At 47.1% G+C, this 16,518-nt stretch overlaps 1 protein-coding gene across 2 annotated transcripts in view; it reads left to right on the forward strand.

The window, feature by feature from the left end:
• Positions 1 to 16,518, forward strand: part of LOC138971798 (doublecortin domain-containing protein 1-like) — a 101,701-nt gene that overhangs the window by 40,764 nt on the left and 44,419 nt on the right. For both annotated transcript variants that reach the window (XM_070344615.1, XM_070344614.1), the window contains exons 25-32: positions 607 to 853; positions 2,100 to 2,283; positions 3,833 to 3,985; positions 5,167 to 5,358; positions 5,838 to 6,055; positions 13,324 to 13,394; positions 13,881 to 14,019; positions 14,483 to 14,739. In XM_070344615.1, the coding sequence (XP_070200716.1) occupies positions 607 to 853; positions 2,100 to 2,283; positions 3,833 to 3,985; positions 5,167 to 5,358; positions 5,838 to 6,055; positions 13,324 to 13,394; positions 13,881 to 14,019; positions 14,483 to 14,739 (1,461 nt within the window). The remainder of the gene's footprint in view (positions 1 to 606; positions 854 to 2,099; positions 2,284 to 3,832; positions 3,986 to 5,166; positions 5,359 to 5,837; positions 6,056 to 13,323; positions 13,395 to 13,880; positions 14,020 to 14,482; positions 14,740 to 16,518) is intronic.

Consider the following 16,518-nt stretch of genomic DNA (forward strand, 5'->3'; position numbering starts at 1 on the left):
AAACTACGTGGGTAAAGAAGTTGAAGGGCGGATTGTCATGCGGTTTCATTTTGCAAATACAAACCGAAACTACCTGCCGTTCCAGGGGCGCAACTCTGTCCGACTATCGCGTTAGTTTCGAGACAGTGCTATACTGTCTAATTAATCCCTCACCCGATGTTCATGAAATCATGTTCACTATTTCATATCATTTCACAGAGTTAGAATGAGATACAGTAGTCCTGTTGATACACTTGTCACAGTCTTCCTCAACAAGGAATTGAGCTATTTTGATTCCAATATTTGAATGTAGTATCCTGCGATGAGCTTTGGTTTAAACATAACTTGTTAAAATCTTATCATAAATCTTATCATAAATCTTATCATAAATCTTGTCATAAATCAAATGTTCCTATTACCTATCATTCTTGTTTTTTGATTCTGAATTTTGGAACATTAGCAGTCTCTGTTTTTGGATTTCAAAACTTGTTCAATTGCAATATTGTGACACATTATGTACAACTGTGACACTTGGATCCCTACTCAAGCATATGAGTACATTAACGCCAGCTTTATTTTTCTAATTTCTTAGTTCTCACTCTTCTCAAAATTTTCTTTTCTCCACAGTTTCTTGACAGCTGCACAATGCTGCTTCATCTACCGTCGGCTGCACGTCGGCTGTTTGACGAGAACGGTCAAGAGCTGTTCTCGCTGCAAGGGCTGAAGCGTGACCAGGTTGTGTTCGTGTCATGCGGTGAAGGCTGGACTGACCCCAAGCTGACCCGGGAGGAGCAGCAACGTCGAGTCCTCCTGTCTCAGCTGGCGGCCGACGTGGGCAAGATCAAACAGTATTGCTCCCAGCGCGACCCTCACGGTCAGTTCTAAGGAGTGTGGGTGGATGGGTGGGTGTGTGTGGGTGGTGGTTGGTTGTATGTGTGTGACTGTGTGTGTGGTGGGTGGGTGGGGGTGTGACTGTGTGTACTTGCATGTGTGTGTGAGAGAGAGATCAAGGGTTTCTGTATTGAAGGAGGGAGGTTCTAACTGCCTGTCTGTCTGCTTGTGTGTGTGTGTGTGTGTGTGTGTGTGTGTGTGTGTGTGTGTGTGTGTGTGTGTGTGTGTGTGTGTGTGTGTGTGTGTGTGAGAGAGAGAGATCAAGTGTTTCTTTATGGAAGGAGGGATAGAGGGTCTGACTGTCTACCTGTCAGACTGTCGGTCTGTCATGTCTGTCTCTCTGTATATATACTGAACGGCAAAAGTTAGGGACCGCCCTTGACAAAACCAGGCCGTCCTGACCTGGGCCTCTCCAGAACGCTGTTGGTGGCCTGGAACTTCTGATGCAGCCTGACCACGACAGAATGGGACACTCCAAGTCGTCTGCCCACTTCTCGCTTGCTTACGCCGTCTTGCAGCCATGCGATGGCCCGGGCTTTGTTGAAGGTGGTCACCTTTTGTCTGGGAGGCATAGTGAGAAGATGGTGGCTAGCGGAAAATCGCAGGGCAATAAAGCCTAACTGGTGACAACAGTTCACTCTCAACACATCCCCCCTGCACGTGCATAACGAATTTTTCATCTTTCCCGCCCAGGCTTGCCCACGCGCCAGCGTAAAAATGGTCCACGTTTGGCAGTTTTGCAGTTTATGTCTCGTGCCCTAGCCAGGCCTCCGTAGATCCCGAGCAAGTTTCCTGCTAACACAGCATTGCTCACCCACTGGTGTGTGCGGCCTGACAGCCATTTGGTTTTATAAACTTAGGAACAAGGAGTTTGGCACAGATGAAGTCAGCTGGGTTTTTTCAAGGGCGGTCCCTAACTCTTGCCGTTCAGTATATGTGTGCATCTCTATGGACATGGGCGTGTGTGTGTGTGTGTGTGTGTGTGTGTGTGTGTGTGTGTGTGTGTGTGTGTGTGTGTGTGTGTGTGTGTGTGTGTGTGGGAGAGGAAGCCAGAGAGAGAGACTGTGTGTACATCTGTGGCTGTGCAGCACATGTCTATGCATCTGTTTGAGTTTGTATACACAAGCAACACAGTACCCTTCATGAACATATGTGCCTGTGTCTGCATCTGAGAGTGTGCAACAAGCAAAAAGCATCACCACTCGTACCTCCGTCTTGTCTTCACACAGACTTTGTGCTGGAGGTGGAAGGGAGTCTGGCGGTAGGGTCGCGGCTGGTGCTCGGCAAACTGTGGAGCCGGCGCCAGGCCGAGGAAGAGCAGCAGGCACAGCAGCAACAACTGGCGGAGCTGGAGAGTTCTCGATGCAGCAGCGACATGCAAGACCTGGCAGAATCTGAGGACACCAGCGGCATGTCAGTATTCTACCTTCTTTTTCTTAAAGAAATAATTAAAAGATGGCATGAGCATGAATGGCCAAATCTCAAGTTTTAACTCTCCAGCCGGGCGAGAAACTTCAAGAAAGTTACTAGCCCGCCAGAAAATTCACTGGCCCGGTAAATACAACAGTTACTGCATCTGCAGTGTTTATATGGCTTTGAAACTCGATATTACAACCAAAAGTGTTGCATTGGACCAGAATTTTCATTGGCCAGCCGGGCGAGTTGCCAGGCAGTATCTACTAGACCGGCGGATTTTTTACTCGCCCCTGGCAATAGGGCGGATGATTTGGCCATCCCTGCCTGAGGGAAGGGTGGTGGGACGTGGGGTGTTAGTGTTTAACTCTTTCAGCCCTGCGCCCGACAGTTTGTCGGGCGCTCCTTAGCAGCTTTCAACACCTGCGCCCGACAAACTGTCGGGCGGTGACACGCTTCTTCTCTGACCTTGTTTCTGATCTAAAAATAAGAGACAGGTCACGAGCAAGGGAGGTAAATCTGTTCCCACTTCCTTCTTCTTTGTTTGGAGCAATTTGGCGAACGAAAATCGTCCGATTGAGTGTTGTTTGAGCATTTTTCCTGCGAAATATGAGCAACCAACGCCGCTACTCGTTGAGGCAGGTTCTTGACGAGATTTTCCTCGACTATTACAGTGATTATGATGCCGAATGCGATGTTTCTTCGTCTCAATCGAGTGAAACAAGTGGTGATTTGAGTGCACACGACCTGTGCAAGGGATTCGATGCAAATGCGAGACATAAACATCCTGTGACTTGTTGGAACAATTGTGACAGAGTGGTGTGTTTACATACTTTTTGGTGTTGTGTTTGTGACTTGGAAGAAGGATTTCTTTGAACTTTACACACTTCAGAAGGTACTGACTGCTACTCAATGGGTAAGAACATGCACTTATCATACAACACAAAATTTTATGTGTCTACAACTACAGTATTAGTTGCAGTGTTAGAAGCGCTTTAGTAAAGTACCCATCAGATTGCACTACAGTGCCAAAACCCTCCAGGCTGGAGAGGCTGCTGGGACTGCACTGCAGTCAGGGCTGATAGGGTTAAAGCTGAGGAATAACGATAAAACTAATGAATCGGCTTTTGGAACAAAGACAGGACACAATGCAGTTCCGATCCATCCTTCAGACTACCTTCGCAACTGTCTTCCAACTGCATACTTTTGGGATGGGGTTGGGGGAAAGGGGGGATGAGGACTTCCAGTTTAATCTAAAAGAAGCAGGAGCAGGGTGACACTGAAGAATATCAGTACAGTGGAATGTCAGAACAAGTGCATCATCATGTTTTGCTTCTTTTTTTCTTTTTTGTAAAAAGGGCAAAAAGAAAAGATGGACCAGGTGGAGCAGCCTTTGCCTGATTATTCCCCTTCTTCTCATTTACCTTCTTTTTTTCTTCTTTTTTTCTTTTTTTAAGAATTTACAGACATGCACCAATAATTGAAAACCATACAGACCAGGGTGTTCAGTATATTGTCTATTCATTTATTGTTTGTTTTCTGTGTTCAGGACGGCTCATGAGCGAGCCCACTTGCTGAGCGAGCAGCGAGCAAACGCACTGAAGTGGCCATGGGAGCGTGTGGTGAACATTGCAACCAGCTTTGACGCCAGTGATATGGAGGCCCAGAAATACTCTGACCGAAACCTGTATGACAAGTTCAAGTGAGTGGCTTTGTTTCTTGATTTATTTTCATTCTTTTTTTTCCATCACTTTATTTTCCCATTGGTGGAAAATTCGGTTCGCTTCATCCAAGTGAAAAGCTAGCAGCTCCCCAGGCATGTGCGTGTTCAGATGAAATCTGAGCCACCTGCACTTATGGCAGAAGGACCAAGGTCTTTTTCATGTCACTAGCGCTGTTGTGACACGGGGATGGAACATAGATACCATCTCTGAATAAAGTGGACCCGTGTCGGTCCTGTCCCTGATTTAAACCCGTGACCAGTAGATCACCAGTCCACTGCTCCGCCAACTGAACCACCAGTCCACTGCTCCACCAACTGAACCACCAGTCCACTGCTCCACCAACTGAACCACCAGTCCACTGCTCCACCAACTGAACCACCAGTCCACTGCTCCACCAACTGAACCACTGGGCAATTTAAGACCCTCCAGTTTTAGACACATACCCACTGTTTTTTCCCCAAGCTTTTCTCTGTATGGCAAGCAGCGAGAGGGGGACGATGGTGGTGGGGAGTAGTGGTGGGGTGGGTGGGGGAGGGGCTTATTTGATCTGTTGAAACATTACTTGCTCGTTTCATTTTATATATTGGCGTGTTGTTAGAAAGTACATGGGCGGGGATATAGCTCAGTTGGTAGCGCGCTGGATTTGTATTCAGTTAGCCGCTGTCAGCGAGAGTTCGATCCCAGGTTCGGCGGAAATTTATTTCACAGAGTCAACTTTGTGTGCAGACTCTCCTCGGTGTCCGAACCTCCCCCCGTGTACACTACATTGGGTGTGCACGTTAAAGATCCCACGATTGACAAAAGGGTCTTTCCTGGCAAAATTGCTTAGGCAGAGTTAATAATTGTCTACCTATACCCGTGTGACTTGGAATAATAGGCCGTGAAAGGTAAATATGCGCCGAAATGGCTGCAATCTACTGGCCGTATAAAATTTCATCTCACACGGCATCACTGCAGAGCGCCTAGAACTGTACCCACGGAATATGCGCGATATAAGACTCATTGATTGATTGATTGATTGATGTGTATGTGTGTCTTTGTCTACACCCATAGTGTATCACAGTCAGTGCACTTGTCACAGCGGTTATTATCAACCGTTCATCTTAGACTTTCCTCTTCCCTTTGACCTAAAAATGTCAGCGGTGTTCTTTATAAACAGGCCGAAACCTCCACCGTCTGTGCCTCGCGACATAAATCAGCAGTTGGTGTACGAGGACGGCTACATCGCTAGCGCAGCCAACCGCAACCTGGTCCTAGCAGCGTGCTTCCAGGAGGGACGCAACAGCGAAGTGATCCTGGCCAAGCGACTGCCCGACGACATCAGTCAGCGCTGGCTCATTCTTGACAATGGGTATGTCTTCTGCTGATTTAGGGCTATATCAGTACACTGGAACCCCACCTTTTAAGACCCCCCGATTTAAGACTGCCTCCCTTTTAAGACCCTCCTTTCTCAGATGTTGTGTTGATTGCCTCTGTAAATTGACCTCTATATAGCGACTCCCTCCTTTTTAGGACCCTCCTTTCTCAGATGTTCTGTTGATTGCCTCTGTACATGGACCCCTATATAGCGACTCCCTCCTTTTTAGGACCCTCCTTTCTCAGATGTTCTGTTGATTGCCTCTGTACATTGACCTCTATATAGTGACTCCCTCCTTTTTAGGACCCTCCTTTCTCAGATGTTCTGTTGATTGCCTCTGTACATTGACCTCTATATAGTGGTTACCTCCATTTAAATTCTCCTCCCTTCATTTTTGTAAGCCCTGATTTTCTCAAATTTTTTAAGTCATCAAAAGGGGTTCCAAAATATTAATTCTTATGTTCCAATTGCAGTGAAATTCGCTCGCGCTACAACCAGAAACAGGTGCTGTCGGTGACGTTCCCCTCGGACCTGGAGACACGAGGCGAGACTCGCTCGAACTCACTGGACGGCTGCGTCATCACCCTTCAGAATCGTCGTGTCAACCAGTTCGGCCACGCCCACCAGCGCTGGCGCTACGACGCTGAGACTGGCTACATCACCGCCTTCCACACCGACCTTCCTGATAAAGGTGGGTCTGGCTTTTGGTTGGTGTTGTTGTTGTTTAAAGCGGCTATCTGGTTCTGTTTTTGAAGATAGAATAAATAAAATAAGAATGGTGGGTTATTTGAACGTTTTAACTATATTGACAAAACAAAACGGTACATTTACAGTACGTTGACAAAACTTGCTTGCATTTTGAGATAAGTTCATCGTTTGTATCCCTAGTGTTTTTCTGTCTACTGTAAATGTTTTGTTTTGTTAACAATTAAGCGTTCCAATTAACTACCATTCTTGTTTTTTTATTCTGAATGTTGGAACGTTGGCAGTCCATCTGATTTTGGATTTTTCAAGGAACACTTAATGCGCTGTGTCCAGGTTATTACAAAGAGATTGAACACTTAATGCGCTGTGTCCAGGTTATTACAAAGAGATTGAACATTTAATGCGCTGTGTCCAGGTTATTACAAAGAGATTGAACACTTAATGCGCTGTGTCCAGGTTATTACAAAGAGATTGAACACTGTGAATTGATGAATTGTTGAATGACTCTGGATCTGGGAAGAGTGTGCATTGGAGCCCGGAACCGCAACACGGTGGCCTAGTGGTAAGGCGTCCGCCCAGTGAGCGGGAGGTCGTGGGTTCGAACCCTGGCCAGGTCATACCTAAGACTTTAAAATTGGCAATCTAGTGGCTGCTCCCCCTGGCGTCTGGCATTATGGGGTTAGTGCTAGGACTGGTTGGTCCGGTGTCAGAATAATGTGACTGGGTGAGACATGAAGCCTGTGCTGCGACTTCTGTCTTGTGTGTGGCGCACGTTAAATGTCAAAGCAGCACCGCCCTGATATCACCCTTCGTGGTGGACTGGGCGTTAAGCAAACAAACAAACAAACAAAATTGGAGCCCGGAGATATAGATAACCTTTTCATTGTACATGTATAACTTCTGGAAGTCTCCTTTATGTTGCCTCATGTTTTTGATTCTTGCATATTCTGTGGCGTTCACTGAAATAAAGTGACATTGTGCACTGGAGTACATGTTTACACCCCCGGTATAGGGGTGTGTATAGGTTTCGGTCGATGTGTTTGTTTGTTTGTTTGTGTGTTTGTGTGTTTGTGTTCGCATATAGATCTCAAGAATGAACGGACCGATCGTCACCAAACTTGGTGAACAGGTTCTATACATTCCTGAGACAGTCCTTACAAAAATGGGGACCAGTCAAACACACGGTTAGGGAGTTATTGGTGGATTTAATCACATATTCTTACTCCAATTCTTATGAATGCATTGACTTTAGTCCCACATGCTAGATGTCGAAAAACCTCTCAAATTACCTGCCCTTAGTAGGGTGGTAACCAAGCTAAAAGCGACGCCATAGCCGTTGCTATGGCCTGACCTTGCTCGGTTACCCATAACACCCTGCGCACCACGTGAGCGCCAGCATCCGTAATAAGCATTCTCGACTTTCGACAACACACGGTGGACGTGTCCGAATTTCGCTCTCACTTTTGGCCTTCACATGCCTGCTTGTCCGTGAGACTAGCCGGTTTCCTGTGGGTCTACCTGTCCGTCTACCTTTTGGTGAGATCTTTCCTGTTTACGTTTGGTTAAATGGTGTTAGCTTTGTGTTGAACATGCACGCAGACGTTTTTTGTTCTGGGTGACTGTTTTTCGCCGGTCTTAAAATGGCCGACAACAAAGCTAAACTCGGCGCGAGACTGGAAGGTGGCAAAGCTCTTAGCCTGGTTTAGTAACTATTCCTAAGAGTAGCCTAAGAACTTTGATTTGCCTATTATGCGGGTCGTAGATCCGTCAAACAGCACTTCTTTTTATGTTCCTATCCCTCCGAGGGTGGGTTCAGTTCTTTCACAGCTCGCTTCCCCTGTTGGGGTTAATCAGCCTTTAGGCTCCTTATAGACTTTTTGTTGGATCGTCGTCGGTGCGACTGATGGGGGGGGGGGGGGGGAGTAGCCGTGTGGCTATTCTTTCCTCTTTCTCTGTGTAAGAGGAATCAGTCAATGTCCTCCTTTTGGGGGGACTTAACGATGTTTTGTGTCTATATTCTCGGCTGTTTCAGGCGCGATCGGCGGTTCCCGCCCTCCCGTTTCGTCAGCTTCGCACTGTGGCCTAGTGCAAATGGCCTGTTCGGTTCAGCCCGTTTTTTGCCTCTGGTGGCTCTGGGCTGTTCTCGAGCACCCCTTCCTTTTAGGAGGGGGGGCCTGCTCCCTGCCTGCGTCTAACCACTCTGATTACCGCCGGTACTTCACAGTGTGTTACGCATCCCCCTGCCATTGGGGGGGGGATAGGGGGGCTCTCCTGCGTCGCACCGTCGCCTGGTGCAAACGGCCAGCTCGGTTCAGTCCTTTCTGCCACTGGTAGGCTGGGTTGTTCGCGAGCACTCTCTCCGTAAGGAGAGGGGGTCTGCTTCCTCTCTTTCTCTTCCCGCTCAGCTTGCTTTTAGCAACACTGCAGTGGGAAGTCAGCTCTCTCCCCTTGCGGGAGAGGGAGAGAGGGGGCATGGTAAGTCACAGCCTGGGTTTGGTCCCACCTTGTCCCACTGGGGGCAGGGGGCTGTGTCAGCTTCCCACCCTTTCCCGCCCCCCGGGCGCGTTGGGGTGGCGGCTTTCCAGGCTACGTTACATACCCCTTCTCTGCTCCATTTGGGGCAGGGTGGGGGGGTGTCAGTGGCTCACCCTTTCCCGCCCGCTGGGCGGGATCGGGTGGGGGCTGGAGCAGCGTTCCACCCTGTCCCTCCCTCTGGGTCGGACGGGGTGGGCGCTGTTGGACTGTCTTCACAGTCTGTGCCTCTATTGTCCTGGCCCGACAGTCGTCCTCCTCCCCTATCGGGTTGTGTGGTCGGTGGGCTATAGGACTACGGCAGGTGGACGGAGGGGGGTCGGCCGTTTTTCGGTTCGTCTCTCTCCGTCGCTCTTACTGCTGCGACGAGCCACCCCCCTCCTCATCTGGGGGTGGCTTGGCTCAGGCCTTGCTACACAGTGGGGGTGCTATGTACGGCTTTCCAGGCTACCTTACATACTCCTTCTCTGCTCCGTTGGGGCAGGTGGCTGTGTTAGCTGCCCGCGCTTGTCGCGGGTAGCGGTCGCGAAACAATGAGCTTGACTCTCTTTTGTTCTCGGCAGGGTGTCTCGCACAGTGGTCAGGGAACAATGAGCTTTGCTCCGTTTTGTTCTCTGCACGGGCTGTGCCGGCTGGCTGCATGGTCAGGCGGAGACAGAACGTACCCTTTCTCTCCAGTCTCCCATTCTTTGTGTTCACAATGATCTGCAGGGACTCGGCTTTAGTATCGCCTGGCCGGTGGTCATTGTCCGTAGCCAGCATAGGTCACCCCCCCCCCCTCCTAGGGGTGGGTGAGTGATAGGGCTACTTGACTTCGGCAGGTGGACGAGCGAGGATCGGCCGTTTACGGCCGTTTCTCTGTTGCAGTCCTTACCCCCTCTTGGGGTTACGGCTGTGCTGGACCGCCCCCCTCCCCACTCGGGGTGGGTTGTGGTCATACCAGGTAGTCTGGTTCTTAGCACTGGGATGCTTCTCTCGCACAGCGGGTGGGGTAAGACGCGCCGGGCCCGGCTTTGTCTTGCTTCTCCACTCTCTCTTCCTCTTGGCAGAGTTCTGTGCCAGTTACCAACCCCTCTTCCCCCCACCTCTTGTTCAGGTGGGCGGTTTTGGGTTGGCAGTCAGAGACTGATCACGCTTTTCATCCACACTCTTGGCGGGTTATTGGCAGGAGATTTAGTGCGCGACCTCCCCTGCCTCCCCTCCTTTTGTGTTTTACACAACTGGTGGTTAGGTTCGGACTTCTTGTTTAAGGAGGGGGAGTGTATAGGGTTGCCTACTGATTGTAGGCTTCCCATACATAGAGCGGCTGCTGTTGCAGTTTACTTTGGCCCGGATAGGTTGGGGGTGTCTCTCTTCCTTCCTCTTCCGGGATGCCTTTGGGTTTTCACAGGCTTTCTCGCAATTTGTTTCATTTGCTGAGTCTGCGGTGATTGCCTGCCACATGCCACACTTTTTGGCTTGATCCGCACCTTAGGATAGTGGTCTTCAGCCTACACCTTTCCCGCTGCTTTTTACGCAGGGGACTGCTGGCTTCGGGGTTTCAGGCTGCTTCGTCCTCACTTTTAGTGCGGAAGAAGATAGCAGGGAATTTTTCAGGCTCAGGGTCTGATCCGGACTTTTTTATGGCCAGGGGTTAGTTTCTGGCTTCTCTTACAGACCACAGGGAACATGGAGTTTTCATGATATTACTCCTCCCTCTCCTCTCTGGAGGAGATAGGATGGCATGGTTTGGAGTTTTTTGCTTTGGCTGAGACTCTCTTCTGTGTTTTCTTATAGGCAATTTTATCCTCCCGGAACGCTCTTTTGAGTTAGGGAGGATGCCTTGGATAAGGCTTTAGCCAGGCTGCTGGCAGCTTGGGCTAGGGTCGTCACGGAGCGGAGTGGTTTCTCTGTGACGTTTTAGGCCCACACTGTTTTGGCTTGGTGTGATCTCCTTCCTTTACAAGGGGTTTGATTTCATGCTGGTTGCAGGAAGCAAGGGTCAGGCTTTTTCGGGGGTTGTTGAATCCTACTCAATAGCTGGAATCTTTCCCTTCCTTCTTGGACCTCTGGCAGCGCATTTAGGCGCTCCCAGTTGCAAAGGGGTGTTTTGGTTCAGTGTCTCCTCCCTCTCTGCGGGAGGTGGGTCGGCATGGGCTAGAGCTTTCAGCTTTGGCTGAGATTTTCCTCACACAGGAAAGGGCTCGGTTTCTGGGGGTGTTGGTCTCTGGACTTTCTCGGGGGCTGGTTGAGCTTTTTCAAGGTCAATCAGCTTGTCAGCTGCACTTTCCTTTGGTGTTGAACCAGGTTTTTTTGCCTGGTGCTCTCAGTAACCAGGCTAAATTCCGAGCTGTCCTTATCCCAGGTTTTTTACCTGGGCATGCTGTTCGACTTTGTCTCTTGGAAGGTTATTCTTCACACAAGAGAGAATAGGGAGGCTATAAGCTCTTTTCACTGCCAGACTGGCACGAGAGCAGGCCTCTGCGGGGTCTTTAGACCCGATCTTCGGTCGGACGGTATCGATAGCTATACTGGCTCTCTAGTCTTTCCTCAAGTTTTTTGGGGGGTTCGGCCTCTCAGGTCTGGGACATGAGGGTCCTCCTCCAGAGTGGGTTCCTCCACTCGGGAAGGTGGCTGGAATCCTTTTGGGTCGCTCAGGGGACTTTTTTCCCTAGCTCTGTTTCCCCCTGGACTTAGACCGCTTTTTGGATGCGTTTTCGTCTAGATGGGGCCTGCAATGGTGATTGCAGTCTTGAGGCTGTGATGTAGACGTGAATCCTTGGGCTTCTCTTTTGCCTGAGGTTAGGAGCAGTGGCTCTTAGTCTACTAGCCTTTCCTTTTTTGCTATTTACAGGCATGGCCTGTTGCATTCGGGCAATTCTTCTGTTGCTTCTTAGGTGAACTAGCTGGGGTGAGCAAGTTCTCGCTCCCTGTCAGACAGAGTATAGGGGATTCTGATTGGGTTTCACACTAAATCATTTTTCTCAGGGGAATTTCTCCCCGACCAGCTCTGCGATCTGGCCGACTCGCTCAACAGGTCCTTTCAGGGCTTGCACAGGGGTTGGCCCTTCTGCTGACGGGTCTGGAGGCGTGCTGTTTGTGTTTTAGATCATGGGTTCTGACTCTGGTCTTTGGGAACGAAGCATATATTTCCTCCACTTTATCTGTGTATGCTCCTTTTTTGGCCCCCTTGGCCAATTGGGGATTTAGAGCGGGGGTGCAACTCCTTAGCGCCCCTCTCTCAAGCCAGGTGGTTTTTCACCTCTGTTTCAGTTTTGGCTTTGGGCAGCTGGGCCTCTTCTTTGAGGTTCCGGCTTCTCGGCTATCTCAGCTGTTTTGAGACAAATAGGCCTCTCTTCTGTTGCTCATGGCGCTCTTGTCGGCATGATCAAGGGACCTTGTTTTACGAGGTTTAGAGGCTCCCCCTTGTTTAGCGCGTGGGACTTTGTTCTACTTACTCTGGGCCTCAGCCCTATAGGGCGGTGAGGCACATGCGTTTTTGGGGTTTGCCAGAGGATGTAGCCTTAGGGCTTTTGGTGCCGTTTGTTCACGGTTTTTGGCCAGGTTTTGGGGTTTCAGAAACCTGGTCAATATCCTCTGGTGTTTGATTCCCTCCTCTTGGGAGGATTATCGCTCCGGGAGATTCGGATTTTCTAACTGTCTGGTTGGACTTTTTTAATCCCTTTTTTGACGTTACTGTCTTTTGGAACCACGAGCTTTAGCTCAGGTTCTTATTTCTTTACAATGGAGCGAAAGAGACGTCTTTTATTTGTCTCTCTCTAGGGGCTCTGCTACATTCATAGGACAGTCCTATGAGTGGTGCGTTCCGAACAGGGGGGGGGGGGGGGGCGTTCAGTCCTCCCTCTATTCCTTTTCAGGCGTTCGGGAGTCTGGTGTTCTTCTCTGGCTGGTGGTGTTCCTCTCGCCTATGCGAGGTTTGCCAACAGCTCGGGTACAGATTTTGTGTTTCTTTTATTGCCGTGTTGCGTTCTGGTCGCCTAGGCGAAGCTTTGCAAACGGCTTACTGGAGATCAGATGATGTGTTCATCAGTTTCTATCTTCGGGATATCTCCTGCACGCGGCTAGATGGCTCCAGTTCATTGCTGGTTTTAGTTGCTGCAGGGCAGGTTCTTACAAGGACATAAGTAGGTTCCCTCCACCTTTAGGAGGAATCTGCATTCATAAGAATTGGAGTAAGAATATGTGATTAAATCGAAAATTTTTAATTAAATTTTGATTTAATATAATATACTTACCCAATTCTTATAGTTAATACCCTCCCATCCGTCCCCGCTGGATTATGTCCTTGGGGGTTTTGTTTGACTAATAGTCTCGAATGATTATTACGGATGCTGGCGCTCACGTGGTGCGCAGGGTGTTATGGGTAACCGAGCAAGGTCAGGCCATAGCAACGGCTATGGCGTCGCTTTTAGCTTGGTTACCACCCTACTAAGGGCAGGTAATTTGAGAGGTTTTTCGACATCTAGCATGTGGGACTAAAGTCAATGCATTCATAAGAATTGGGTAAGTATATTATATTAAATCAAAATTTAATTAAAAATGTTCGATTAAGATTCTACAAGGACTTATAGAGAAACATATTCATGGTCAAAGGGAAATAACCTTCTCAGTTGGTGGCAGTGAGAATGGGTGCAGTGAGAATGGTTATTTCCCTTTGACCAACGGGGGTGTTTTTCCTACCTCGAAGAAATTTCTTGTTTATTTGTATATTTGTTGGCACAGAGATCACTGCAGCAAGCATGTCAGATGTCTGTACCTTTGCCATCGCTGGTGCAGTTGAAATTGATCAGCCGGTAAGCTTTTTCTTTAAATCTTTGTTTGAATACGCTCCGGAATACACTGTCAGGGAATGTAACTTGTATCATGGTTCTGTGTGTTCTGCATCATCCTGCTCGGAATAAACATCATAAACACCATTAAAAAGAACATTTAAAACAAACATTGTTTGGGAATTTGGATCCAAGTGCCATTACATGACCGAGTACATTATCTGAATTGGGATAGGGATGGACAACGTACATTCATTCACAACATATTAATTGGTGTCGCTTGGCCCGCAGTATGGTGGAATGGCCTAAATGGCCGGGTAAAAATGGTCATAAACGTAAAAGCCGTGGGTGTTTCAGCCCGTGAACGAAGAAGAAGAAGTTTTGTTTCAGCCCGTGAACGAAGAAGAAGAAGAAGTTTTGTTTCAGTAGTGTTTGTGCTGTAGCTGTGTTGTTTTTTCATTTTTTTAATTTTGATTTTTCATGTAACAGCCTTTGTCTTTTGCATTGCAGGGTTACAAAGCCGAGGCAGACAAGCGCAAGGGAAACAAGACAATACTGGTGTGCCTGTCTTGTGCGCGGGCCATGAGAGGGCGTTTCAGGCTGGAAGCCTTGCCGCCTGGAACACCTTTCTCCTGCGCCATGGGAGAAGGTGCTTGTGTGTGACTCGATCTGTCTGTCTGTTTGGCTTACCATATCAGGGATTTCCTTTAGCAAACACCAAAACTTATTTCAAATTGCAGTCAATGGAAGAATTTGCGGTCATTTTGATAAAACTGGCATTTAAAAGACAATTAAAATAAACATTTAAGAAGAGAATTGAAATAGGTTTTTGATTGAATTAAATATTCAACAAGATAATTAAAATAAGTTTTTAATTGAATTAGATATTTAAGGAGAGAATTACAGTAAGTTTGTAATTGAGTTATTAATATTCAAGAAGAGCATTGAGTAGACATAGACAACTTTATTATCTCAAGACGAGAAAATTGGGTTTGGTGTATCACAGCATTACAACATACAACATAACACGTAAGAACATAAAACAGTGATATTCCTTTGAATGTGAAGTATGTAGCCCTGTCATCTTTAAATCCTGTCTTCACCCGTTCCAGCCAAGAAGCACAGACTTCCTCAGATGGGAAGTTTCCGGGTTCTGAACGGCAAGGTGGATCTATCTACGCATGAGGCAGAGATCACTCTGCAGTCCTGGGAGGAGCAGCTCGACAACCTACGCCAAGAGACCGCTTCACACATCTACAACAAAATCAACGCTGCTCGTACAGTCACCACTGTCAAGGTCATGGCCTACAAGAACGGCGAAGGTCGCATGAGGCCAGGGGAGATCGTCTGCGGCTCTACTGTCGAGGGGGTGAGTTCTGAAATTTTTTCTCACTTTTGTTGATTGTACACATGGAGGGGGGATTAATTTTTTTAAACTTTTGTTGATTGTACACATGGAGGGGGGATTTTGTTAACTTTTGTTGATTGTACACATGGAGGGGGGATTTTTTTAAACTTTTGTTGATTGTACACATGGAGGGGGGATTTTTTTAAACTTTTGTTGATTGTACACATGGAGGGGGGATTTTGTTAACTTTTGTTGATTGTACACATGGAGGGGGGATTTTGTTAACTTTTGTTGATTGTACACATGGAGGGGGGATTTTGTTAAACTTTTGTTGATTGTACACATGGAGGGGGGATTTTGTTAACTTTTGTTGACTGTACACATGGAGGGGGGATTTTGTTAACTTTTGTTGATTGTACACATGGAGGGGGGATTTTGTTAACTTTTGTTGATTGTACACATGGAGGGGGGATTTTGTTAAACTTTTGTTGATTGTACACATGGAGGGGGGATTTTGTTAAACTTTTGTTGATTGTACACATGGAGGGGGGATTTTGTTAACTTTTGTTGATTGTACACATGGAGGGGGGATTTTGTTAACTTTTGTTGATTGTACACATGGAGGGGGGATTTTGTTAAACTTTTGTTGATTGTACACATGGAGGGGGGATTTTGTTAAACTTTTGTTGATTGTACACATGGAGGGGGGATTTTGTTAACTTTTGTTGATTGTACACATGGAGGGGGGATTTTTTTAAACTTTTGTTGATTGTACACATGGAGGGGGGATTTTTTTAAACTTTTGTTGATTGTACACATGGAGGGGGGATTTTGTTAACTTTTGTTGATTGTACACATGGAGGGGGGATTTTTTTAAACTTTTGTTGATTGTACACATGGAGGGGGGATTTTTTTAAACTTTTGTTGATTGTACACATGGAGGGGGGATTTTGTTAACTTTTGTTGATTGTACACATGGAGGGGGGATTTTGTTAACTTTTGTTGATTGTACACATGGAGGGGGGATTTTGTTAAACTTTTGTTGATTGTACACATGGAGGGGGGATTTTGTTAACTTTTGTTGACTGTACACATGGAGGGGGGATTTTGTTAACTTTTGTTGATTGTACACATGGAGGGGGGATTTTGTTAACTTTTGTTGATTGTACACATGGAGGGGGGATTTTGTTAAACTTTTGTTGATTGTACACATGGAGGGGGGATTTTGTTAAACTTTTGTTGATTGTACACATGGAGGGGGGATTTTGTTAACTTTTGTTGATTGTACACATGGAGGGGGGATTTTGTTAACTTTTGTTGATTGTACACATGGAGGGGGGATTTTGTTAAACTTTTGTTGATTGTACACATGGAGGGGGGATTTTGTTAAACTTTTGTTGATTGTACACATGGAGGGGGGATTTTGTTAACTTTTGTTGATTGTACACATGGAGGGGGGATTTTTTTAAACTTTTGTTGATTGTACACATGGAGGGGGGATTTTTTTAAACTTTTGTTGATTGTACACATGGAGGGGGGATTTTTTTAAACTTTTGTTGATTGTACACATGGAGGGGGGATTTTTTTAAACTTTTGTTGATTGTACACATGGAGGGGGGATTTTGTTAACTTTTGTTGATTGTACACATGGAGGGGGGATTTTGTTAACTTTTGTTGATTGTACACATGGAGGGGGGATTTTGTTAAACTTTTGTTGATTGTACACATGGAGGGGGGATTTTGTTAACTTTTGTTGACTGTACACATGGAGGGGGGATTTTGTTAACTTTTGTTGATTGT

Source organism: Littorina saxatilis, linkage group LG7, assembly GCF_037325665.1.
Source record: "Littorina saxatilis isolate snail1 linkage group LG7, US_GU_Lsax_2.0, whole genome shotgun sequence".
Classification (NCBI taxonomy): domain Eukaryota; kingdom Metazoa; phylum Mollusca; class Gastropoda; order Littorinimorpha; family Littorinidae; genus Littorina; species Littorina saxatilis.